This window comes from Equus asinus, chromosome 16 (assembly GCF_041296235.1).
Source record: "Equus asinus isolate D_3611 breed Donkey chromosome 16, EquAss-T2T_v2, whole genome shotgun sequence".
In the NCBI taxonomy this organism is placed as follows: Eukaryota; Metazoa; Chordata; class Mammalia; order Perissodactyla; family Equidae; genus Equus; species Equus asinus.
The window spans coordinates 27,737,350-27,764,951 of NC_091805.1; the positions used below are offsets into that span (position 1 = coordinate 27,737,350).

Sequence of the window (27,602 nt, forward strand, 5' to 3'; positions counted from 1 at the left end):
GGAGCACACCAACTTAACCACTCGGTCATGGGGCTGGCCCCTGTCAGGGATGACTGAAATATTTTTTTAGAAGTTTAAAATCTTACTCTTGCACATAGTTGGTAGAAATATAAGTTGGAGAACAATTAAACGTCTAGCAAAATTTGAAAGCATTGGCCCAGAAATTGTTGATAGAAATATATCCAATAGGCGAGGCCAAATAAAAAGAAACATATCCACTAGGTATTGGCACATGTATGCAATGATGTATTTATGAGAATATTTATTGCAACATTGTATATAATGTCCCTATGTCCACATCCATAAGATATACTAGGCCCCATTAAAAAGGGGGGGAGGGCTGCCCTTAGAACATTTTGTAAGATGAATTAAGTGTAAAAACAGACAATTTCTAAAAACATGCACAAGAAATTGCTAACTGTAAGGAGGGGATCTGGTTGGCTGGAGGATAAGAATGGGAAGGGAAACTTTGTTGTGTACCATTTTCATCAAAATTTTATACCAAGTGGATGTTACAATTCAAATAAGCTCATTTACTTATTTATTTCTTTATTTACTTGAGGAAGATTAGCCCTGAGCTAACTGCTGCCAGTCCTCCTCTTTTCGCTGAGGAAGACTGGCCCTGAGCTAACACCCGTGCCCGTCTTCCTCTACTTTATACGTGGGGCACCTGCCACAGCATAATGTGCCAAGGGGTGCCATGTCCGCACCCAGGATCCAAACTGGCGAACCCCGGGCTGCCAAAGCAGAATGTGCACACTTAACTACTGTGCCACTGGGCGGGCCCTAAACTCATATATTTTAAAGAAATCTGTAAATGGTGCATTATCTTTAAGAATTTCTCCAGAATTCCTAAGATTATTGTATAATGAGCTACTGAGTGGGCAAAAGGGATTTAATATTTGGGCAGCTTGCTCATCGGACCATAGAACGATTTGACAAGGTGATGCTATATTATTATGTGATTATTCTCATCAAAGTAAACCAGAACTTTTCATAATCACTTATGATACATTGTCCTTGAGCAATTGTAACTAGTGGTTGTTACATAACATTCAGTTCTTACTGACAATAGATTTCACCTGCCAATGCCACCTTTCTTTTTAGAAATGTATCCATGGGTAAAAAATGTTTTGAAAGCAGAAATACCAACAGAATGACAACTCACCATACACATTAGAGACAATGGATTTTCACATAGACAGGGTAGGCTCTGGATTATGCATAGCTGCCAGTATATGTACTTGTAATTCCATACTTCAGCTTGTTGTGGTGTAAGTGATTTTAGAGACAACCTTGAAATAACCAATCTATGTAAATGAATGACAAGTTGCTCTGACACCTTACAGCTGATGGTGACCCACTGTTATGTCAAGATAAGGTGGAAATCTTTTGGAGTGTGTTGCTGGACCATTGTGCTGGCATTTTCTGTTTTCTATTCATAATTAAGAATAAAAATTAAAACTAATAATGAAAGGCTTTAGAGAAAGTAAAATAAAGTAGTGAAATTGACAGCTATCTAACAGAAATTTGACGAGTATCATAAAAAGCCACATAAGCTCCTTTTAAAAAAATTTTAAATAAGGAACAGAAGATTAAAATATGTTGAACAGCAAGACTGGGGTAATTACAAAGAATGTTTTGTAAAGGGGACAATTGTTAGTCCTCTATATTGGGCAGAAACCTTCACCTCACTACAAACCAGGTTCTCCAGCCAAGGAATGCAGAGGATTCACTCCTAACATCATCAGATTATCAAATATTAGCTAATTCTTTTGCCCAATGACAGTTATCAGAGCTTTTGTTCATGCTCAAATCCATCTGCAGCCGTCAATCACAGTGTACTTCAAGTTTGTTATTAAAAATTTCTAACGTTGGGCCGACCCGGTGGCGCAGTGGTTAAGAGTGCACGTTCCGCTTTGGTGGCCCGGGGTTCACCGGTTTGTATCCCGGTGCGGACATGGCACCGCTTGGCAAGCCATGCTGTGGTAGGCATCCCACATATGAACTAGAGGAAGATGGGCACGATGTTAGCTCAGGGCCAGTCTTCCTCAGCAAAAAGAGGGGGATTGGCAGATGTTAGCTCAGGGCTAATCTTCCTCAAAAAAAAAAAAAAGATGAATCACTGAGAAATACAAATTAAAATCATAGTGAGATCCCATTATACATCCACTAGAATTGCTAAAATGGAAGGTACTGATAGTACTAAACATTGACAAGGATATAGAATAAATGAGATTCTCAGACTGCAGTTGTGTATATAAATTGGTAGATTTTGGAAAACAGTTTGATGGTGTCTACTAGAGTGGAACGTGTACATAACCTATGACCAGCAATTTCACTTCTAGTTTTATATCCAACATAATGCATGCACGTAGACACTACAAGCATGTTCATAGCAGCATTATTTGTCATAGTCAAAAGCTGGTAACAACCCAAAAGTCACAATAGGAATGGATGAATTATGGTATAATTCTATAGTAGAATGCTATACAGAAATGAAAATGAACAAACAACATAGGCAATAACACAGATAAATCTCACAAATGTAATATCAAAAGGAAGCCAGACACAGTATAATACACAGAAAATATTACTATATTTTTGTAAAGTTCAAAAACAGTCACAACTTAATCTAGGGGCTAGAAGTCATCGTAGTGGTTATCTTTGTGGAGGAGGGAGGGTACAGTGATCGGATCCTCAAAAAGGCTAGTTTTAATAACAAAGCCGGATTAGGATGGCTGCTGTTAAAACAAACAAAAAACAAAGTAACAGGAGTGGTGAGGATGTGGAGAAACCGGAACCCTGTAAGCTGTTGGTGGGAGTGTGAGACAGTGCTGCCGCTGTACAAAGCCCTGCTGCCGATTCCTCAGAAAAGGGAAAATAGAATCAGCCTATGATCTAGCAGTTGCGCTTCTGCGGATAGACCAGGAGAACTGAAAGCAGGGTCTCGGAGAGATGTTTACACCCCTGTGTTCACAGCAGCACTATTCGCAATAGCTGAGAGGTAGAAGCCACCCGAGTGTCCGTCAGTGAAGGAGTGGATAAACACAATAGGGCATATACATATAATGGAATGTTAGTGAACTTGATAAAATAGAGGAAATTCTGGCATATACTACAATTTGGATGAAGCTTGAGGACATTATGCTAAGATAAATAAGCCAGTCAAAGAAGGACAAATTTTTTTTTATATTGACAGTATTTTTTTTATTGAGTTCATAATAGTTTACATCAATGTGAGATTTCAGTTGTACATTATTTCTTGACTGTCATCACAGAAGTGCTCTCCTTCACCCCCTGTGCCTACCGCCAACTCCCCTTCCCTCGGTAACCACTGAACTGTTTTCTTTGTCCATGTATTTGTTTATATTCCACATATGAGTGAAATCATCTGGTATTTGTCTTTCTCAGACTGGCTTATTTCACTTAGCGTAATTCCCTCTAGATCCAAAGAAGGACAAATATTGTATGATTCCACTAATATGAGATACCTAGAGTAGTCGAATTCAGAGAGAGAGAAAATAGAATGCTGGTTGCTAAGGCTGGGGAGAGGGGAGATGAGGAGTTGTTTAATAGGTCTAGAATTTCAGTTTTGCAAGATGAAAAAGTTCTGGAGATTAGTTACTCAAAAATATGAATATACTTAACATTACTGAACTGCACACTTAAAAATGGCTATGGTAGTACATTTTGTTATATGTATTTTTCCACAATTTAAAGAAAAAGATCCATAACTGATTAATATGCAGGAGCTGAGAACTAACAGTGCTTTAATGCAAACAAAGATATACTGTCTAAATGTAACACTCTTCTCTAAAAATGGACAATTTATTTAATAATCATATTTTCATTTGCTGGTTGGTAGTACCTTTGCTGTTTTATCCTTAAAGTAATAATGCTGTCCAAGAGTGTTGGATACTATCAATCTGAAATACTCATGAAGTTTTAAAGTATTTTATTTTAGGTGTAGTAATATGCACTAAAGAGTAGCATTTTAATACTTGACATGTTTCTTTCTAATAATTAGGTTTTAAAATAAATCACTTTATTTAAAATAGCGAGAAAAATCCTTTACTTTGCCTTTCTCCCTGCTTTGAATTAATAACTATAGAATAACTATATTCCACTATTATCCTTAACATTTCCTGTTATTTCTTTTTTACCAGGAACTTAGACTTTTCCTGCTAAGACTTCAATTTGTGTTTTAGAAAGGCAGAAAGAATACCGTGAAAGATTGAAATAAATCATCCAAAACTAAGCATACATAATGAAATAACTTTTAGTATTTATATAGAAAAAGGTTTGTATTTGTTTACAAATTGATTCATTTGGCTTTTTTTTTCTCTCTTACTCATGATGTACTTTAAAATATGTTATCTGTTACTCTGAAATAACATTTTTTAGTTCCTATAGAAACCGTTTTAAGAGTGGTCTGAAGGTAGCTCAGTTTTGTTGTTTTTTGTAGGACGTGCTTGTAGACAACGTTAAGGTATCGGGATTTGAAGCAGTTAATAATGTCTTTGCCAAGTCGACAAACAGCCATTGTTAACCCTCCGCCGCCAGAGTACATAAATGCTAAGAAAAACGGGCGAATCACAAACCAACTGCAGTATCTACAAAAAGTTGTCCTGAAGGCTTTGTGGAAGCATGGCTTTTCCTGGCCTTTTCAGCAGCCTGTGGATGCCGTGAAACTACAGTTGCCTGTAAGTGTGTATTATAATTATGTTAGTTAAAAAGAAAAAAAGAAAAGCCCTATAAATCTCTGGAAGAAACAAACCAGTCTTTAATATTATAAAATATGTTTAATTTAATAAATGCCTATCTTGTTCAGCACCACTGAAGAATATCCCAATGAGTTTTTTTCCCTAAACAACAAAGCTCATTTTCTGAGCATTGAAATTCTTATTTTAACAGTTTGTGGTAAATTATAGTGCATGGTTTTTTGTTATAGCATGTGTCAGTTGACCTTGTGATGCAGAGTTATCATGCATGTCACCTTCTCCATGAAGTCACTTCCTAGCAGACTTAGGTGTATCACACGGAATTCAGCTTTAGGTCTGATAGTAGGAATTCTTAGCCATCTGGTCACAGAATGGTTAAGTAACGTAATATAGCTAGTAAACTGTGGAGCTGGAATTGTACTCGACCTGTCAGACTCCGTAAATACTAGTTTCTTTTTCTTCATGCTCTTCACTCTTTATTTTCCATAGTGGTTCTGCTCTTACGTTCTTGTCTTTGCTATTCTTCATTTATTGGCTTTTTTTTTTTTCTCTGAAAAATAATGCCATGGCAATCAGCTTTGTCTCTCATTACTGAAGGTTTTGGTTTCCAGATTATGGCTTTTTAAAGGTAATCAATTGCTCTCTCTAGTTATAGGTGTATGAATTCTTAAAGATTTTTGTGTACCAATAGTTGAAGTGAATTCGTTCTTACTACTAACATTTAGAATTTCTTCTTGAAAACTCTAGGATTATTATACCATTATAAAAAACCCAATGGATTTAAATACAATTCAGAAGCGCTTGGAACATAAATATTATGTAAAGGCTTCAGAATGTATAGAAGACTTTAATACGATGTTCTCCAATTGTTATTTATACAACAAGGTATGTAGGCCTTGTGTTAGACCTGCTAATTCTTTGCTGTTACGTGTGGGAGATGTGTATAAATAAGTGCAGATTTTAAGTCTTGATTTGGGGTATTTTATATATTTTTAAGGATGATTTTTTTTACTGGATTTCATAATTTTCATATCAATATGTGTTGAGTCTATTTGCTATCTTTTTAACTGAATAGCTATAATGGCTTTTTATGTTTTAAAAAACGAAACACCAATGATAGCTGATTTCTGTGAGTAAAATATTATTTCAAAATGTTCTCTAGCACACTTCTGCCATTTTAGTTATAAGATGAATGGTAAACCTTATTATACAGTAATCTTGGTTAAATTTTCATGGTGTAGATCTCTAGCCAGGACCTAAGAAGCCAAACAAATCACATACTTTGAAACTTCATGTGAAGTTAACTTAAAGATCAGACATATTCCCTATTGTATCCCAGCAGTAGTATTTGCATTTGTCTTAATGCGTTAGCCTATGTGATAATATACATGGGTGTTTTGAAGTTAATCTTCACATATGCTTTCATCCATAAATGGGTTCATGTATTCAACTTTTCCTTCATGTAGTATGCAGGGTACTGCGTCCTTTCAAGCTGTTCTTTGATATCTAAAAATTTTATAACTATAGCCTATTCAGAATCACTGGTGACACTGAAATGTAGTGGAAATTTTGATTTGGTTCCCAAGGTAACTATTAATGCCACTTTATATGCATAAAAGATTTAAGAATATTAGCCAATAAGAATTTTTTAAAAATCAGAACTAATGACATTCTGAAAGTACCATTGGCAACTTCATTTTAATTTAACAATTGCAAAGAGTCCTTTTGCATTTAACATTTATTTCTATTTTTTACTCTTTTTTTTAGTGAACTTTATTTTTCTCCTCCCAAAGCCCCAATGCATGGTTGTATATCCTAGTTGTAAGTCCTTCTAGTTCTTCTATGTGAGCTGCCACTACAGCATGGCAACTGACAGGCAGGTGGTGTCGTTCCACAACTGGGAAGCAAACCTGGGCTACTGAGATGGAGAGCACAGAACTTTAACCGTTATCAGGTTATCCACTATCAGGTTAACCACTGTCAGGGCTGGCTGACATTTAACATCTTAAAATGAAGTTCAGGGGCTGGCCCGGTGGTGCAGCGGTTAAGTTTGCACGTTCTGCTTCAGTGCCCCAGGGTTCACTGGTTCAGATCCCGGGTGCAGGCCTACACATGGCTTGTCAAGCCATGCTGTGGCAGGCATCCCACATATAAAATGGAGGAAGATGGGCACGGATGTTAGCTCAGGGCCAGTCTTCCTCAGCAAAAAGAGGAGGATTGGCAGCAGATGTTAGTTCAGGGCTGATCTTCCTCAAAAAAAAAAAAAAAAAATGAAGTTCAGTAATACTCCTGAACTACCTAACTCAGAAATAATTGTTCTCTGCCTTAGGCTTTTGCTTTGCAATTTACTTAGTAGTGAAGTAAAGCAAGAAGAAGACTTCTAAGCAGGTAGTTAAGATATAAAAACCGAGTTAGTCTACAGTGTCGTTTTATTGCTAATTAAAATTAAATTAAAAACGGAATCGTGTCACGTCAAACCATGAGGTAGTTTGCACAGCCATGAACAAGTTTGTTTTAACTTACTTGTGAGGTAGAACTTCCAGTTTCTGATACCGTTCTGTATTAGTAGGATTGGTTGGATTGTAACTCTCTAGTGTTCAGAAAGGCATCCTGGGTCCTCTTTAGAAGGTAAAAGGGGAGGATGTTAGAATTTGAAATGTGAAGTGCTGCATTATTTTCTAAAGTTAACTTAGAAGCAGTAAATATTGTTTAATAAATGCAGTCGAAGATTACTATGTCATTGTCTTCTGTAAGGTAGCCTGAGTTATGGAAATTTGGTACAGTGACCATACTGTGTAACCTTAATGGTATATTTTATGTATTTTCTAGCCTGGAGATGACATTGTTCTTATGGCACAAGCTCTAGAGAAGTTGTTTAGGCAGAAATTATCTCAGATGCCACAAGAAGAGCAAGTCGTGGGTGGTAAAGAAAGAATAAAGAAAGGTAAACTCTTTCATATATATATGAATGTGTGTGTGTTTGTGTGTGTGTATAAGTATAATGACTAGAACTAAATAATAAATCCCTCAAAGGAAACATATCCAGAAGTCCTCCTACATCCTATTCTATTGGTGTCAAATGTCCATTTAAATAGTCTGCTGCATCTTGAGCACAAGGATGGCTGTCACACAAGATTAGAGAGGACTGTATTGATGATGGCCTTGGAGCCGGGTTTCCTGTAGCCATTCCCATAGCAGGCACTCAGTAAATCATAGCTGCTTTTACTATTTTTAGTCTTGTATCTGTGCTTTAGATCTTGTATCTGTGCTGTGCTAGTAAGAGGGCCAAAATGGCCAACAATCTCTGTACCAAAAGATCCCGTAGCTAAGAATGAAATGTTACTGTTGGGTCTGAAGATTGTCTTTTTTAAAAACTCCTTCTTAACTTAAAAAAAAACTTTAGAGGGGAACTTTTTACAGCTAATCATAATAATTAAATATGGAATTACAAAGTTAATGTTAAGTATTCAAATGGATTTATTGTAGAGGTTAACCAAGATTGTCAGAGATCGAATGTTGTTTTATCTTTGGGTCACTGAAGCTGTAAACCTTGGTTAAGTTCCTTAATCATTCCATGTAGTTTCCCTGTGTATAATATCATGACAATATTTAGCTTTCATGGTTGTAAATGTTTATAAAGTATATAGTTTAAAGTATATAGTTAAGTGGCTGGGATATAGGAGACTTGTAGCTCTACAAGTGATGGTAGAGGTTTTTTTTATTGATAGTAATTGTATTTGTTTCCTTGTTTTTGATAGATCTTTAAGATAGATCATCACTTATAGCTTGCTTTAACCAATCCTGTGAGATATTCTGTGTTTATTAAAGTTATTATTTATTATTTTTGGAAAGACAGAAGAACATGCACAATTATTCCGTTGGCTGAATCATCTGAAGATGATTCTGTTGTTCTTTGGCAACCAATTCTTTTCTTTTTCTTCTCCCCAGAGCCCCCCAGTACATTTATATATTCTAGTTTTAGGTGCTTCCAATTGTGGCATGTGGGATGCCGCCTCAGCATGGCTTGATGAGTGGTGCTATGTCTGTGCCCAGGATCCGAACCCATGAAACCCTGGGCTGCTGAAGCAGAGGGCACAAACTTAACCACTTGGCTGCAGGGCCAGCCCCTGCAACCAGTTCTTATCTTCAAGCCACCAGACATCTCCACTTGGATGTCTTATACACATCTCACATCCAACATGCTCACAGTTAAACACTGATCTTCCCTAGATTATTCTTTGTAACAAAAAGTATTGACACACAGTTTTTCAAGCCAGAATACTAGAGATTGTCCTTGATTCCTTCCTTGCTTTGATTCTTTCTCACACATTCTGATCATTAGTAAGTCATTTGGATTCAACCTCTAAATTGTCCTTGCAACTGTCCTAGTCCAGGCTACCATCTTCTTAGTTCCAGTGATCCTGATTATCCTGCCTTGTTGATTCTCGTAAATGGATGTTGGATCTTGTCAAATGCTTTCTCTGCATCTATTGAGATGATCATGTGATTTTTATCCCTCATTTTGTTAATGTGGTGTATCACATTGATTGATTTGCAGATGTTGAACCATCCCTGCATCCCTAGTATAAACTCCACTTGATCATGGAGTATGATCCTTTTAGTGTATTGCTGTATTCAATTTGGCAATATTTTGTTGAGCATTTTTGTATCTATGTTCATTGGCAATATTGGCCTGTAATTTTCCTTCTTTGTGTTGTCCTTTTGATATCAGGGTAATGTTGGCCACATAGAATGAGTTAGGAAGTATTCCATCTTCTTCAATTTTTTGGACTAGTTTGAGAAGGATAGGTATTAAATCGTCTTTGAATGTTTGGTAGAATTCTCTGGAGAAGCCATCTGGTCCTGGACTTTTGTTTTCTGGGAGATTTTTGATTACTGTTTCAGTCTCTTTACTTGTGATTGGTCTATTTAGATTATCTATTTCTTTTTTATTTATTTATTTACTTTTTTGCTTGGAAAGATTCACCCTGAACTAACATCTGTTGCCAATCTTCTTTCTTTTTTCCTCCCCAAAGACCCAGTACATAGTTGTATATTCTAGTTGTAAGTCCTTGTAGTTCTTCTATGTGAGACGCTGCCACAGCATGGCTACTGACAAACGAGTGGTGTGGTTTCATGACTGGGAATTGAACCTAGGCCGCTGAAGTCCAGGCTGCCGAAGCAGTGAGAGTGCCAAACGTAACCACTACGCCATCAGGGCTGGCTCTCTATTTCTTCTTGATTCAGTTTTGGGAGGTTGTATGAATCTAAGAATTTATCCATTTCTTCTACGTTGTCCAATTTGTTGGCATATGGTTTTTCATAGTATTTTCTTATAATCCTTTGTATTTCTGCAGTATCTGTTGTAATTTCTCCTCTTTAATTTTTAATTTTATTTATTTGAGCCTTCTTTTTTTCTTAGTCTGGCTAAGGATTTGTCAATTTGGTTTATCTTCTCAAAGAACCAGATCTTAGTTTCATTGGTACTTTCTATTGTTTTTTTAGTCTCTATTTCATTTATTTCTGCTCTAATTTTTATTATTTCCTTCCTTTTGCTGACTTTGGGCTTTGTTTTTCTTTTATCTAGTTCTGTTAAGTGTAGTTTAGGATTTCTTATTTTAGATTTTTCTTGTTTGTTGAAGTAGGCCTGTATTGCTATAAACTTCCCTCTTAACACTGCTTTTGTTGTATCCCATAAGAGTTGGTATGTTGTGTTTTCCTTTTCATTTGTCTACAGGTATTTTTTGATTTCTTCTTTGATTTCTTCATTGATCCAGTGGTTCAGTAGCATGTTGTTTAGTCTCCACATATTTGTGACTTTCCCAGTCCATTTCTTTTAGTTTGATTTCTAGTTTCATAGCATTGTGGTTGGAAAAGATGCTTGATATGATATCACTCTTCTTAAATTTATTGAGGCTTGCCTTGTTTCCAAACGTATGATCTGTCTTTGAGAATGTTCCATGTCTGCTTGAGAAGAATGTGTATTCTGCTGTTTTTGGATAGAATGTTCTATATATATCTATTGAGTCCATCTGGTTTATTATTTTGTTTAAGGCCAGTGTTTCCTTCTTGACTTTGGGTCTGGATGATCTATTCATTGATGTGGGTGTTGAGGTTCCCTACTATTATTGTGTTGCTGTCAATTTCTCCCTTTAGGTCTATTAATAGTTGCTTTATGTACTTTGGTGCTCCTGTGTTAGGTGCATATATATTCATAAGTGTTATGTCCTCTTGGTGGAAAGTCTCTTTTATTATTATATACTGCCACTCTTTGTCTCTTGTTGTCTTCTTTATCTTGAAGTCTGCTTTGTCTGATATAAGTATGGCAATACCTGCTTTCTTTTGTTTGCCATTTGCTTGGAGTATCTTCCATTGCTTCACTCTGATCCTGTGTTCATCTTTAGAGCTGAGATGTGTTTCCTGGAGGCAGCTTATTGTTGAGTCTTGTTTTTAATCCATCCAGCCACTCTGTGTGTTTTGATTGGAGAATTCAATCCATTTACATTTAGAGTGTTTATTGATACGTGAGGGCTTAATACTGCCATTTTATCTCTTATTTTCTGGTTGTTCTGTATTTCCATTGTTTTTTTTTCCCTTGTATTTCTGACTGCCATTTCAGTTTGGTGCTTTTCTGTGATGGTTTTCTCTTTATTTATGATTTGTGGCTCTGCTCAGAGTTTTTGTTTAGCAGTTACCATGGGATTTGTATAAAAGATCTCATAGATGAGATAGTCCATTTTCTGATAGGCTCTTATCTCCGTTAGCCTAAGCAGGTTCCATCCCTTTCCTCTTCCCCTTCTGAGTTATCATTGTCACAAATTTTCTTTTCTGTGTTGAGAGTTTGTGACTAAATTGAAGCGTTTATAGTTATTTTTGATCCTTTCCTTTCCTTTGTCTTTTATGTTATAATTGTTTACTAACCTAGTCTGATATAGAGCTGCAATTTTTCTATTCTGTCTATTTATCTCCTTGCTCAAGGTTTTATAAAGCTTTGCTTTTCAGTTTGAGATGGAAGGCTCCTTTCAATTTCTTGTAAGGCGGGCCTAGTGGTGATGAACTCCCTCAGCTTTTTTTTTAATCTGGGAAAGCTTTTATTTCTCCATTGTATCTGAAGGATAGTCTCACTTGATAGAGTATTCTTAACTGGAAGTTTTTGTCTTTCAGCGTTTTCAATATATCATTCCATTCTCTCCTAGCCTGTAAGGTTTCTTCTGAGAAACCTGCTGAAAACATGATAGGGTTTCCTTTGTAGGTTATTTTCTTCTGCCTTGCTGCCTTTAATATTTTTTCTTTGTCATTGACTTTTGCCAGTTTTACTATTATATGCCTTGGAGAAGGTCTTTTTGCGTTGATGTAATTAGGAGTTCTATTGGCTTCATGTACTTGTAAGTCCAGTTCTTTCTCCAGGTTTGGGAAGTTCTCAGCTATTATTCCTTTGAACAAGCTCTCTGCTCCTTTCCCCTTCCCTTCTCCCTCTGGAATGCCTGTAGTCCTTTTGTTGCTTTTCCTGATTGAGTTGGATATTTCTTCAAGAATTTCTTCATTTTTAAAAAAGTCTTAATTCTCTCTCCTCCACCTGAAGCATTTCTATATTTGTATCCTTTAAATCACTAATTCTGTCCTCCATAATGTCAGCTCAGTTTTTTATGGATTCTGGATTGTTTTTTTATCTTATTAATTGTGTTCTTCATCTCCAGAATTTTTTTTTTTTTTTTTTTTTTTTAGAGTTTCAGTCTCTTTGGTGAAGTGTTCCTTCTGCTCATTAACTTTATTTCTGAGTTCGTTGAACTGTCTTTGACTTTTCTTGTAACTTGATGACTTTCTTTATGACAACTGTTTTGAATTCTCTGTCATTTAGATTGTAAATTTCTGTGACTTCAGGACTGATTTCTGGGGACTTGTCATTTTCCTTCTGCTCTGTTAATGTAGTCCTTCATGGTATGTGAATTGATCCTTATCCAGCGCATTTGTGGTAGTATCAGGTGCTGATTCCACTTGCCACTGGTGAGGATAGGGCAGGAGCTGTGGTTTCTGGTCCCATCTGCTGGAAGTTGTGCTGGTAGGGCTGCGTTTGTGTGCTGACTGCAGCTGCTTGGCATCTTATCCACGCATGCACAGGTGGGGGCTCTGTGCTCTGCTCTTGGGTAGTTCTGGTGTAGGACCAGCTGAGCTGGTGTACTAGATAGCGGGGTGGGGCACATTCTTTTGCGTATGTGCGGGCGAGCTCTGCCCTTGCAGGCAGTTCAGCTGAGCTGCTGTGCTTGGGGGCTCCTTCACGCACACTGAGCTGCGCCACTTGGTGAGGAGTGTTCCCATGGGCGGGGCTGCCATGGCACTGTGGGTGCTTCTGTGGGCTGGGCCACCACTCTGAAAGCATTCATGCACAGCCCAGGCTGTCCCTCCCCTTTCTCTTACAGTCACACTGGCCTCTAGGACCTGTGACCTAGATCGCTGCCCCTGGGGAGACGGAGGGGTTTACTCACTTAGTTCCACTGCCTCCTGGGGATCCAGTCCCCCCACCTTCAGATATATGGCTGCATGGATCTCTCATATGTCCTATTGTGCTGTGTAGGGAATCCTCTGTTGGTTAATGAATGTCTGTTTAGTTGTAACTTAGAGAGGAGAGACAAAGCGAACAACTCACTCTGCCATGATGCTGACATCACTCTCCAGATTTTGGTCTGTTCTCTCCAGGATAGCAAAAGTGATCTTTGAAAAATAAACTAGAACATGTCATTCGTCTATTTCAAACCTCTCTTTGGCTTCCCATGGAAGAATGAAGTCTAAATGCGTGCTGTGGTCTTTGTGATCTGGTCTTTGCTCAATTCTCCATTCTCATCCCGAGCTACTTTCCTCTCATTCACTACAGTTTTCCCGGAATACATTTTTACTGCCACCCTGTTCTCTGACTGGCTGCTCCTCTCTTTATAGTAATATCTTATTTGGCACCTTCAGAGAGACCTTCCTTAGCTATCTTCTTTATAATAGGTCTCTGCCTTAATTTACTTAGAACCCTGTATATTTTCTCCCTAGCACTTAGCATCACATTTAATCACTTTGATTACTTATTTTTTTATGTCTATTTCTTACACTAGACAATATCCAGAATCCTTTTCTCCTCACAGAGATTTTTGTTCTAATTGGGGACATAAGTAAAACTAAGTAAATGTAAGTTTTTCCTCATTATGCATATCTAACTCCTGAGTTCAAAGAGCAACAGTTGGGATATCAAAGGATATGAGGTTATCTGAATCTATTTGACTTCTAAGTTTTAGTGAGTAGCGAGAACTCAGAGATTGAGGAATACGAGCCCTATCTTAAAATATGTTCAAATATATTTGGTTCTTGTGTTTATTTAGCAAGAATTTGGAGAATAAAGAATACCTAAATGTTATATGTGCAGTGTCATAATGTCATGGAAAAAATAAGAATAAGAGAACTAGAGAGTGGTGGGGTTAGAAAGAGAGGGTTGTTTCGTAAAGGGTGGCTTGAGCAGACGACGTTTGAGTAAAGGCCAGAAGGGAATGTTGGAGTGAGCCAAGAGGATCTCTCCTTCCAGACAGTGTAAATAGTCTTCTTATGCTTACCAAATTTGAGGACAGCAGGCCAATAGGCTGGAGTGAAATAAGTGAGGGGGAAGAGTGATAGGAAATGAGGTTGGAAGGAGGGCTGAGGTGGGGGAGAAAGATAGAGAGATTATACAGATCCTTATAAGCCATTATGAGGCCTTTGGGTTTTACTTGGAGAGAAGATTAGAAGTCATTGGGCGTTGAACAGAAGTGTCAGGGTCTTATTTGAATTTTAAAAGATCACTTTGCCCTTTTGAGAATAGACTCTAGGATGTAAAAGCAGAAGAAGGAAGGCCTCTTAGGATGCTATTGCAATAATCCAGTTGAGAATTGGTGATTCCTTGGACCAGAGTGATTCCTACTTATAATAGGAGTTGGATTCTGGATAAGAAGATAGAGCCAAAAAGATTTGCTGATGGATTGGATATTGGGTTTGAGAGAAAGTGGAGTCAAAGATGACTTCAAGGTTTTTAGCCTGAGCAATTAGAAGAATGGAGTTGGCTTGATGGAAAGGATAGACTTTTGAAATAATAGATTTCAGAGTGATGCGATCCAGATGTCATAAGTCATAGCATTCTCTGGGAACATACAAGGCAGAAGAACATGCACAATTATTCCTTTGCCAGAATCATCTGAAGGATATATTGATAAGAGAATCACATTCACATCTGTTGTTCTGTGTCAACTAGTGATGGAGTATCTGTAAAAATTTTGAATTCCTTGGATATTTATGCAGAGCATTCTGAAGACCTCACATAGTACTATATAGTTTGTCTTCAGGATGTCTGAAATTTTTGCTCATGTTTACAGCTACTTGAAGCTAATCACAGAATTCTATTAGTCTGAGTTTGAACCAGGCAGCTTTTTGAATAAAATTGATAAGCCTAATAAATAATACAATTAATGGGTTTTGCAGTCTCCAATATTATGTCTAAATTGGTCTAGCACTGTCAGCAAGTGTGTGTGGGAGGGTGTCAGTGGGGAATGGGAGTGTATTGTGTTTATATTGCTAAAAAGCTGACCTAAATGAATTAAAATAGAATACTAAGAGAAAAGTCATGTTAGTTTTATATTTTACTCAAGTATTGTCCCTGGTTCACACTTTACTAGGCACTCAACAGAATGTAGCAGTTTCTTCTGTAAAAGAAAAACAATCCCCCAAAGCATCAGAAAAAGTGTTTAAGCAGCAAGTGACTCCCTCTGTATTCCCGGAGACGTGTGTTTCTCTTTTAAATGTGGCACAAGGTGCTCCACTCAACTCTACCTCACAAACAGTGGCCCAGGTAAGTTTACGGTAGCTTTAAGATGTTTCAGTGTAAGTTTGGTTGTTGTGATGTCTATACCATTTTTTAACTTGATATGAAAATTGGTATTCAGCATATAGCAGGTAATCTTTTTGTTTGTATGTATTTTTTGAACAGACAGGATGTGAACCAAATTTTAGAGATTTCTTAGGTAGAATTTGAACTGGTTTAGTATCTTTATAGTATTAATATCTGTTGTCCAACTTCATTTTTTTTTGTAATGTAACTTTTCTTGATTCACAATTTGACGGATTGATAATTTTCTTTTTAAAATTGTGTGCTCTAGCTGATTTCAGATATTCAGAAATTTTTTTGGTATAACTATGAGCTTTTTTCCCCTGTCTCTCACTTTGTCTCAAAGGTTTACACAAGATAATCTTTGGGATGTAGGAGGAAAATGGGCAACTATTTATTTTACCAATAAAAGAGAAATTAACCTTTACTAATATTTAATACATGAAAGATTTGGTGATAGTAATCCTTTCCTTTTTTTTTTTTAACTGATAAGGGTAGTGATTTTAAAAAGTTTGAAAACTGTTGCTCTGAATGTCACCTTCATTTCAGGTTTTTTGTTGTTGATGAATTGTTTTGTTTTAGGTTACAAGGGGTGTGAAGAGGAAAGCAGATACAACAACTCCTACAACTTCAGTAGTTAAAGCAAGTGGTGAATATTCCTCAACACTTACAGAAAAAAAATTGAAAATGCCGCCTATGAAAGAAAATGTGCTGAAGAATGTTTTCCCAGATTCTCAGCAACAATGTAAAGCTGTAAAGAGTATTAAAGTAACTGAACAATTAAGGCATTGCAGTGAGATTCTTAAAGAAATGCTTGCAAAGAAACATTTGTCATATGCATGGCCCTTTTATAATCCTGTTGATGTTAATGCCTTGGGACTCCATAACTACTACGATGTTGTGAAAAAGCCCATGGATCTTGGAACCATCAAGGTAAGTGTTGTCTTAATAGAAGGAACTTCTTTTCTTTATTATAAAAGTAATCTTGTCATTGTAAAGAAATTTGAAATTCAGAAAAAGATGAAGAAGAAAATTAAAATCACCTCGATTGTATCCAGTCATACCACCTAGAGTGAATCGTGGGAACATTTAAAAATGTGTCTTTTTATTTTCTTCTGTTCAAACACATCCATCGTTCTTTACCATAATATTTGAGTTACAGTATGTAATATAACTCTGTACCATGAATTTTCACTTACTATATTGTGGACATCTTATTATATATTCAAGAATAGTTTTAATAATTACATAATTTGAATGCAATTTTTTTTTTTTTGGTAAGGCATTTATGTAGTTTCCAACCCTCTGTAGTTTTCTGTGTTTTTTTTGTTTGCTTTTTTTTTTTTTGTCTTCTGGTGGATTGGTAAGTTTTCTTTGTTGCTGACTTGGAAACTAAATTATTGGCAAAATATATATTTTAAGGGAAACTACTAAACGAATAGAACTTAGCATTTACAAAATTATTATCTGTCTTCCTCCTGAATGACTACTCATTGTACTCCCTATTCTTTATTATTGTCTAGAAGTTTTGTTCTTCTTTTAAATAGTTTTATTTTTTCATCATCAACATTGTTTATTAACATGTTACTAATTTTTGTGCTCACCCTCATTTCTTGCTTCTTACTCTTCTCTCAGTTTTTCTTTTGGCGGAAGTGCAAACTTCAGTGGCTCTTCCATGAGCGTTTATAGATCGTAAATTCTTGATAGTTGTATCTCTGAAAGTGCCTGTATTTTGTCTTGAATGATTTTTAACTGACTGTGGAATTCTAGAATGACAATTATTTTCCCTCAGCACCAGGAAGATATCTTCTGGCATCTATTGTTGCTGATAAGAAGTCTGCTGTCAGTCTGCTTGTCATCCTTTTGTAGGTAATCTGTCTTTCCTCTCTCTAGTTTAATTTTTAGTTTTGATTTTCCTCTCTCTAGCATTTAATTTTATTCATCTTGATTGGCACTTAACACTTTCAATCTGAAGCTCATGTTATAAATTCTGAAAAAATGTTTAACCATTCTTTCTTCAAAATAAGCTTTTCTACTTTTCGCTGTATACTAATTCAGACTGAGAGGTCATGAAACATTGCCTGAAATCAGTAAACCTGAGCTGAGTCTTCAAGGATAAATAGGACTTAGTAAGTTAAAGGACATTTAAGGCAGGGGGAGCAACTTGGAAGGCCTTGAGGTGAGGAAAACATATCCAGAATACTATATTTAGGCTAACATGAAACATATGGAGAATATGAAGCAATGACTAGGGGAAAATGAGACTGGAAGCAAACTGGAGCTTGCATGTGAAAGAGCCTCATTATGAAGAGGCCAACAGCTGCCATTTCACCTGAGAATTATGTCCTCCTATTGATTCTTAGAATGATTTCTCTAGAAGCAGTCTGTAGACTGGTTGGGAGGCTCTTTTAGGATTAGAAGGGTAAGAAGATGGTGACTTTAATTTAGTTCTCTGAAATCATTCTCAACTGCCAATGATCTGATTGGTGGAAAATTATGTTTTGTGTTTTAGTTTTATGTTTTTTTAATTACAAATGAGGTATGGCATGTTGCATTGGTTTATTGGCCTTTTGTATTTGTTTATTAATTGTCCATTAATATACATGTTTTGCCTAGCAGTCTATAGGATTTTCTTTTCTGTTTGCTTGTTCTTCTTTTTGTAGTGGCTGCCTAACTTTTGCTGCTCTACATCCCGACTCTTCCATCCACTTTATATGCAGCTACCTAAAAATGTAACCTGTGTTGATATTTCTCTTCTCTTCTATTTTTAATGTCTTTTCATTCCTTGGAGAATTTTAATATAAATTTTCATTTAGATGTTCAAGATTGGTTTAAGGAGTATATCTTTACACTGCTTTCCTATGATCAAACTTGTCTACCCAAGATTATCTTATCTGGAAACACTCTGTTTTCCTGGTTTTGTCATTTTGTTCCTGTTCTTTCTTTACTTGGAATGCCCTCATTCCCTAATCTGTACTTGTCAAAATTCATTGGTTTTTTTCAAAGCCTAAAAATATGAAACAAATGTAACAGAATTTTAGCATTTGTTGAATCTGGATGGTGGTATCTGTTTTTGGTATTATCTGTATTCTTCTGTATGTTCGAATTATTTCATAATATAAACACTTAATATGGGTGCCCAAATAATTATTGAACTATGTTGTTTGTGAATCCTATAATTTTTCCTTAATTTAGGGAAAAATGGACAACCAGGAATATAAAGATGCATATGAATTTGCTGCAGATGTTAGATTAATGTTCATGAATTGCTACAGATACAATCCTCCAGACCATGAAGTAGTGACAATGGCAAGAATGCTCCAGGTGAGTTGTTACGTGTGCTCTGATGGTGAGTTTCCTTTGAACATAGTTTAGAAATTTTAGAACCATAACTCAAGAGATAAAGAATAACACCCACAACCCCCAAGTACTATTTTAAAATTGTGGGGTTGGTTTGTTTGTTGAGATATAGTGTTTTTGGTAGCAAATCTTTTGATGAAGCTGTCCTGCATACAGAGGATATTGGGGAGATATTAGTGAAGAGGGGATAGTAGATATCTGACATAGGGTTGACTGGAGCCCATGTCCCACTGAAGGGAAGGCTCAAGGACTTTTGAGACTGAGCCATTGGGAGGTGGTAGTAGAATGATGCACCAACCACAGGGCAAGAGATCCTTAAAAGGAGGTCCTCTGTATAATTTGAGAGGTCTGTCTCACCTGGAAAAAAGGAGAAAAGTTGCTAAGGTTGTCAGGCAGGGAAGCATGAATCTTGTTATATTTCTTCTTCTGGAAATCCTCCCCCCCCCCAGTTTTATAGGAATATAATTGACGTATAACATTGTATAAGTTTAAGCTATACAACGTAATGATTTGATTTATGTATATATTGTGAAATGATCACCACAAGGAAAAACAGAATTCTCGTCAAAGCGTGACACTGAAATGTACCTTTTGTTAAAGGTGTTATTGCTGCATTAAATCAGAAATGCAAAAAACCTTGACAGTCTAATTTTCCATTATAGGATGTTTTTGAAATGCATTTTGCAAAGATCCCAGATGAACCTGTTGAGAGTATGCCTTTATGTTACATGAAAACAGATACCACTAAAACTCTCAGTAGAGAAAGCAGTAGTGAAGCTTCCTCTGAAGATAGCTCTTCTGGTGACTCCGAAGATGAACGAGTTCAGCGTCTTGCGAAGCTCCAGGAGCAGGTGGTTGATTGTAGTGATACAAGTTTTTATATTCTTTCTATAGCTGGTGCTCTATCACAGAGTCCATTTCTGGATTAAAAGCTGTTCTATTTAGATCACTCAGCAACTGTGGCTTTCTTTACTTATTGGCACATTTGTATTGTTCCTGCTCAAAAAATCTATATATCTTAAAATTCTGTTACTTATCTTCCTAATCACAATGAGTTGATTCTCATTGAAATGATTTATATCACATAATCTGAGATATTTTATGGATGAGATCTTTGTTTAACTTTTGCTGCCTTTTGTGATAACATGTTAACCTGGAAGCTCAAACCTGAAAAATCAATGCTTAAAACTTAAAGACTGCCTGGAAATGTTAATTATTCTTGGTCTGTTCTTAGGTGAATATTTAAGCTTATGAGTTGAGTACTTGATAGTGTTTGTAATTTAATGTATGCTCTTCAAAATAATGAATTTGTGAAATAAAATAACCTAGAGGAATATGCTATGAAATGAGTTTCACAAAGGATACTCTTAACTTTTGAGTGCCTTCATTTTTCTCTAGTATCTTTAATTATTTAGAGCCATGAATGTTTAAAGAATTTTTCCTTTATCAGCTCAAAGCTGTTCATCACCAGCTCCAGGTTCTGTCCCAAGTACCTTTCCATAAGCTAAAGAAAAAGGATGAAAAGACTAAAAGGGAAAAGAAAAAAGAAAAGGTTAATAACAGAGATGAAAACCCAAGGAAAAAGTTTAAACAAATGAAATTAAAGGAAAAGTCCAAGAGCAAGTAAGTATCTTTTATGATGCCTTCTTAAAATAATGTTATCTAAAAAAAATTTGACTAAATTGAGTTTTTGTTACAGTCAGCCAAAGAAGAGGAAGCAACAGGCCTGTGCTCTGAAATCCGCAGGTGAAGATAATGCCAAACCTATGAGCTATGATGAGAAAAGGCAGTTAAGTTTGGATATAAACAAACTCCCTGGAGATAAACTTGGGCGAGTTGTTCATATAATACAGTCCCGAGAGCCTTCACTGAGAAATTCCAACCCTGATGAGATAGAAATAGACTTTGAAACCTTGAAGGCATCCACACTGAGAGAACTAGAAAAATATGTTGCTGCATGCCTAAGAAAAAGACCACTGAAACCTCATGGTATGTGTTTCTCTGTATTAGTAGAAATCAGATGGTATTTGTGTAAGTTTTTGCTTAGACTCACTTTTGTTTGCCTCAATCACACAGGTAAGAAAATAACGAAGTCCAAAGAAGAGCTTCGTTCACTGAAAAAGCAGGAGCTGGAGAAGCGCTTACTGGATGTCAATAATCAATTAAATGCTACAAAACGTCAAACAAAATGTAGGTGGCAGTTTTTTAAATGTTCTGTGTCTATTTAATTCTACTGGCATTTTAATGTGTCTTCCTATTTTGCAGCTGAGAAAACGCAGGCATCATCCAAAGCCGTTGGAGGTGGGTCCCGACTGAGTGACAGCAGCAGCAGCAGCTCCTCAGCCTCGGAAAGCAGCAGCAGCAGCGGCTCGAGCTCCTCGGACAGCAGCGATTCCGAATCAGGTTAGCCGGCCCTTTAAGTGCACCTGTTTGTGGGGAAGTTTCTTTCTTGTAATACTGAGTCATTGAAGAAATGTTTGCCCCTTACCCAGAACCTGTGGTTTAGATGCCACACTTATTATTTAATTGCATGTTGACGATCTTAGTATTTTCCTTAGAAGAGATACTGTGTAAAATGAAACTTCATATTATACGTATGTGACTTACAGGCTTGTAATGTTGAAAATAAGTTTACTAAAGTGGAGTAGTCTCCTCATATATAATGCCAGGTCTTAATCCCAGAAAATGTGAAATAAGAAAAGACCGATCTTCACTTGTTTTTATATAATAAAAGATTATTTGAGGACATCTTTCACTTTATTCCCAGTGATATATCAGACCACTCTAATGTTGTGAAGTGTGTCCTGTTGTGACAATACATTCTGAATTGAATAATCATTTTGAATTAAGAAACCAGTCATCCAGAAACTGTGTAAAGCAGGATTTTTTTTTTCACTCCTATGGATTCTTCACTGTAGAATATTATCTTCCATTTATGGAAAAGTGCGCTTTCACTTCAACTTCTCAGTTATGCTAAAGTACCATATTAGCTTGTAGAGTTTGTCATCAACAGTATCAAGCTTAACTCATTCATATTTTCTTTGTGCTCTTTCATCAGTGGTCATGTAGGTGGCAGGTGATCACTGCCCCAAGGATACTGACTTGGCAGTGGTGTTCCATCACTGCTCACCAAAAGGCAAATTCAAAAGATGGGGCACTTTTGTGCCTAAAATTTTGCTTTATTTTTAATGAGATGTTTCTTATTTGTCATAAAATTCAGTTCTCTTTTTTGGAAAAATTCCATACAGAATATTGTCACATCAAGAATTCTTACCATCTGTAAGACTATCCCCCTTATTTCAGTCTGGTAGCGAGGGGCTGCTGGCTCGAAGGACTTTCTGTTTCACTTTGGGTTCAGTTTAGTTTGCATTTATGTAGTGCTGATCGCTGCATTCTGTTTTTACATTTCCAAAGTACATAGTGGTAAACCCTTTTGTTAGAATAAACAGAATTGTTACTTTTGTTGGAATTTGTCATACTAGAAATATTTTAAATTAATTTAGGGCTCTGGTTATACATTATTTCCTTACATTTGACTTTTAAGCATAAAACAATACTGGAAAAACTCTTTGCATTTAGTATTTTAAGTTGTAATTAGCATTTGTAATTTCATCTAATAAAGCATTTGTGGCCTAATAAGTTAGAGCATTTTGTCTTTTATTTGTAGCATCAAGCTCTTATTGAAACTGTTAGTTTGAATCACCTAATTACATATTGACCACTGGTCAATAAATGCCTTGAGTATTAGAGGAAACGTACCATATACAGAGTGCTTCGACAAAGTACCGTAACTTGAATTTGGAGTATTAGTTTCTGATAGAATCTTCCAATATGTTGCTTGAAGGAAAGAATGTTTATCATCCACTATGTTGTGTTCTTAAAATGGTGTTAATAGATGTTTTCCTAACTTTAGCAGAATAACTCAGCCTCCGAAATCTCATTTTAAAACACTGTGTTGAATTTTTATTTTATGACTGACATTCTTATGTAATGTCATCTTTTTCAAGTAACAGGGGCTGTTTTTAAAGATTATTGTTAAAATCAAAGTAGCAAATTTTTCTATTTCAACCTACATTATGGATAGTGTATAGGTTTGTGACACTAAGTGCAGTTTGTCTTCCAACATGGTGTATGAGTTATCATTCATCTCTGAAATTTTCATTGTTTTATGAACAAACTGTGTACTTCATTGGGAAAACACTGTGTGTGTGTGTGTGTGTGTGTGTGTGTATGATATAAATTACAAAGGCAATGCCTAACTTAATGGGGAAAAATTACATTTTTGCTTATTAAAATAAATTAGTAAATGAAGTGATAGGACCTTTTATCCTAAATATTAACTTCAGCTGTGCCCGTTTCAAATACTGAAAGCCTCTTAATTTCTACTGTGTAAACTAAGTACGTATTTTACTTTCCTGAGAACAACAAAAACTATAAAGGATTGTAAATTGTGAAAAAAAATTGTCAGACCATATCAATAGCAATATCTATTGTAAAAATAAGTTAAAGCATCCCCATTCTTAATTATGCTCATGACAGTCTCAAGGAGCGGATGACAAATCCCAAGTTTCAGGGTGGGAGAAATGGGACTGTTTACTGAGAAAATATAATTTGTGAAAATTAGGTATGTTAGCACCCATGTTGTTACGTAAGTAAAAATTAACTGAAAATATAAATGAGATTTTGTAGCTTTAAAATTTATTATGATTTGTCCAGAACTGAAACTTACAGTTGGAATATCTTAATTCCCAGATCTCTGATTAACAAGGCTTTTGATTATTCAAGATAGGAGATATGAATATAATTTCATTTTCTCAAAATCTTAATAGCGGAAACTTTTCTGAAAGCTTTTGTGAGAAATTTTTTTCTGGTAGAAGGATATTGATCTTTAGGAATTTTTTTCTTAATCTATTTTTAATGCTTGGCTTCGTGTATTTTTATAGCAACTTGATTCTGTGCAATTTTCTTAACGAAGTCAGTCTTTTATAACTTTAGTTATCAGGGACAGAGCTCTAAATTAACTTTGCTAAATCTCTTAGTATTCTTGACTCTTAAGGTTCTTCTTATAGCTATCCTGTGTTAGGAGTTGGTCTCGCTTTACTGCAATCTGATTCTGTTTAGGTGTGCCAAAATGTTTTAAGGGTAACATCTGTGAAGAACATTTAAGTGTTGTAAATAATGTTAGACCTGTTTATTCCACGTAACTTAAATCTTTATTCTCTATGTATTCTCAAACCTTATTTGATGTACTTTTGAAAAATATGGACTTAATTCTGCTTTGTTAAATAGGATTAATTAAATGGCAGAGGAGTGATTTCCAAGGAAAGTTTTACTAAAAATTCTTTATCATTTCAAACAAGTATTAAGTCAGTTCCAAGACAGAGTTATAATGAAATCTCAAATCTTTGAAAAATAAAAATGAGAAATCTGTGGACTAGAACCAGTACTTAATTGCAAATTTCAGTGTGATTTGATTTTTATCATTTAATTATCTTCTTGACTGATATCAGCATATGCAAATTGTCATGTGCAGATCACATTTTTTAAACATTGATATAAATATAAAATCTTTCTAAACTGTTTTTCATAACCATCAAAGTATCATTAAATGTCAGATCAAAGATAGAAAGGAGGCATGACAATAAAACAAATTCCAGATGCGTATATCCTATGTGGGCTGGGCTGTGCTAGTGAGTATACACAGTCTCTTGAGAGTTCTCTAATGCTGGACAACGTTGGCTACCTTGAGTGATATAATAGGGAGGAAGACAATTAATAGATTTAATCCTATGACTAATAGTATTACTGAGCAACAATCAAATGGAGCCACTTGTCAGTAGTAGTGCTTTTCATTGAAACCTACAGGAAATCACTTTGGGAACTGTCTAAATGTAAGCTCAGATGCTTGATTAGTTTGAACAGAATGTTTTTCAGACATGTTTATAATTCCACTTGTTAAATAGTTACAAAGAAACTCAATGGTTATGGCCTCCGTTCTTTACCTGGGTAAGACAAGGTGAATTTTTCACTTTATTCTTTGGACTTTTTGCTTTTATTGGCTTTAGTGTAATGTTTAGAGAATGAAATTTATAAAGTTCTTTAACAGTTTTTTTTTTAAACTTTCTTAGTTATGGGTGACTTCAAAAGTAGGAATAAAATAATTTCTCTTTGTAGTACTACAACCTAAGTTTTCTGTAGAAGTGACAAGGATGTGATTTTTTTTTTCATGCAAGAGAAAAAGGACAAACTAAGTTCAAGTCCAGATTGTGTTTTACCTTTTTGGGGGGGATTATTTAGTAAATGTAGGAATTACGAAGTGACAGTTTTGGAGTAATCTTACCCATTCAAGCTAGAAAGTTTAAGAGAAATGATTAGAGTTCATCATTTAAATTTTTAATTAGTTTCTCATCAATGAAAGTGTTTTCAAGGCACCAGAAGGATAAATTCAAGGACCCAGGTTTGATTAAAAACTTGCATATATTGAGGTCCATACTTGAGCCTTAAGCCTTAGAAATAGTAATAAGTTTTGTTTTATGCATTTTAAAATTTTCTGTGCGAACTGGGTCTTCCTGAATGAACAGGCTGTCTAGAATAGTGTTTCTCAACCTTGGCAGTACGTCAGAATCACCTGTAAAACTTGTGAAACAGTGCCCAAGTCTGAATTGAAGGGAGAGTGGGGCCAGGTGTGTGTGGTGTTAAAAGTATCCCAGGTGATTCTAATGTGCTGCCATGTTTGAGAACCTTTCTCTAGGCTTTTTTGTATTGTTTCCACTTTCTAACTCTAGTTGAAATGACCCTGGTAAAAGGAACATGCAGTTTATAATCGATTTGGTCTTTTGTATTAAAATAAGTACCAAATACTTCAATGAAAATTGCCAAAACATTCTTTCAGGGGAGCAAATTTTTTTGGTTCAAAAACAAATTGCTTGATTTTTATCAATAAAACATGGCTTAGATGATAAGACTGGGCAGATCATTTAACATCTCTGGACATGCTTTCTTTCCTATAAAATAAGGTAGCAGAACCAGGTAGTGACTTATGATCACTTTTCTATACCCTGTACTGTATAATAGAAGTGATTCTTTTTCTAATTTAAAAATCTTCAATAATTTTTTTCTGCTATATGTGGCCAGGTTTGCGTTATGGTATTCTATTCCTATTTAGCTTATGTTTTTTAGTCCATACTGGCTTGCTGATAGTATTTGGTATCTCTGGAGCGTTTATCTCAGTGCTTTGATAGGGGATGGGTATTGAGCAAACTCTGTGATCAAGTATCTGATTCCAGCCCTCTTTTTTTTTTTTATTCTATGGTTAAGTTTTTTTGCCTTAGTTTAAAATGAAAACTTTCCAATCAAAGTTTTATATTGAGATTTTTGGGAGATGTGAAAACAGAACACATTACATAACATTCATAAAATTCATTCGTTTAGTAGTTTTATTTATATTACCCAATTGGATCCTCATAAGGTAGGTATGCTGTTAGCACAGTCCCTGGAGAAAGTGGTTGACGGTATACAGTGGTCACTGTAGCACTCGGTTTCGTTAATGTTTCCAAGACCTAGTAGGGCTTGTTCACTGATTGAAATGTGATCTTAAGCTTGATAGTGAAAATGTGTATGTTTGCTTTTTAATTCCAAAGGCCAGGAGCTCATAAGTAACAGAAATATGTGGTTTTCCTTTACTGTGTTCTTAGAAAGTCAACTATGTAAGAGTAGAGTGAGAAGCAAAATGCCAAGTTATAGGCTATCATTCATCTGTCTAGTCTGTAAGACTTTTCTGAGACATACTATGTTAGGTGTTTTAAAATTTTTTGATGCCTTTTGCTAGTGTCTTCATATTTTGAGGTGCTAATTTTTATAATAATTCTGAGTTTTAGTTTTATATGTCAGAAAACTAAGATAATGCCCTTGAATTTTTTAGCAGAACACTAACATGGTATGTCGTATTTTTATTCTACTTGAGTTTATATCATAGACTAATGTAGTTTAGGTACATATTTGAATAATTAAGGTAGATGTATAGATGTGCATATGTATTATATGATCATATTAATGAAGTCTGTTTTTTTGTTCAAAGCTGAAACCATAATTTCTCCCCTAAATGTGAAAGATACCTGGATCTCTGTACCCTCTGTCTTCTTCTTACCCTTCCACCTAACCTCCAACACTTAAATAATACTTAGTGGAGTGACATTGAGATGGTTCATGTCATTTTAAATACTTGAATTCTTTAAAGCACGTCATTGAGTGGCATTTAGCAATTTTAACAATGTCCAGCATCAAACATTTTAGGAGAGGAAAGAACAGTAGCACATCCAGTGGAAACTGATGGCAATTCAGGAGGCAGAAGGTAATTATTAAAATTAGAATGTTTTAAGTTTGAATAAAATTTGGTGTTGACCAGTCTTGGTGCCCTGGAGCCTGAAGCAAATAATGCTCAGGTGGCTCGTGAAAGCTGGCCTGGAGAGATGGGTCAAGGCAGTAAGTGCCGATTTGGTGCTTTACCACACTGGTCTGGCCTTGTGTTTGGGGAGGATAGCACCAGAATCAATTGTAGGATGAAGAAAGAGGAACCTATGAGCACCCTGTCAGAGGGATCTCTGTTTAGATCTAATCTACTGCCAGTGTCA

General features: G+C 35.8%; 1 protein-coding gene across 1 annotated transcript in view; it reads left to right on the top strand.

The window, feature by feature from the left end:
* Positions 1-4,502: 4,502 nt before the first annotated feature.
* The window catches only part of BRDT (bromodomain testis associated), a 40,001-nt gene continuing 16,901 nt past the window's right edge, over positions 4,503-27,602 (top strand). Inside the window, exons 1-11 of the mRNA XM_014865232.3 lie at positions 4,503-4,706; positions 5,472-5,609; positions 7,554-7,668; positions 15,404-15,576; positions 16,195-16,545; positions 18,808-18,936; positions 19,635-19,823; positions 20,423-20,595; positions 20,672-20,961; positions 21,049-21,162; positions 21,238-21,375. Coding sequence (XP_014720718.2) covers positions 4,518-4,706; positions 5,472-5,609; positions 7,554-7,668; positions 15,404-15,576; positions 16,195-16,545; positions 18,808-18,936; positions 19,635-19,823; positions 20,423-20,595; positions 20,672-20,961; positions 21,049-21,162; positions 21,238-21,375 — 1,999 coding nt within the window. The 5' untranslated portion in view covers positions 4,503-4,517. The remainder of the gene's footprint in view (positions 4,707-5,471; positions 5,610-7,553; positions 7,669-15,403; positions 15,577-16,194; positions 16,546-18,807; positions 18,937-19,634; positions 19,824-20,422; positions 20,596-20,671; positions 20,962-21,048; positions 21,163-21,237; positions 21,376-27,602) is intronic.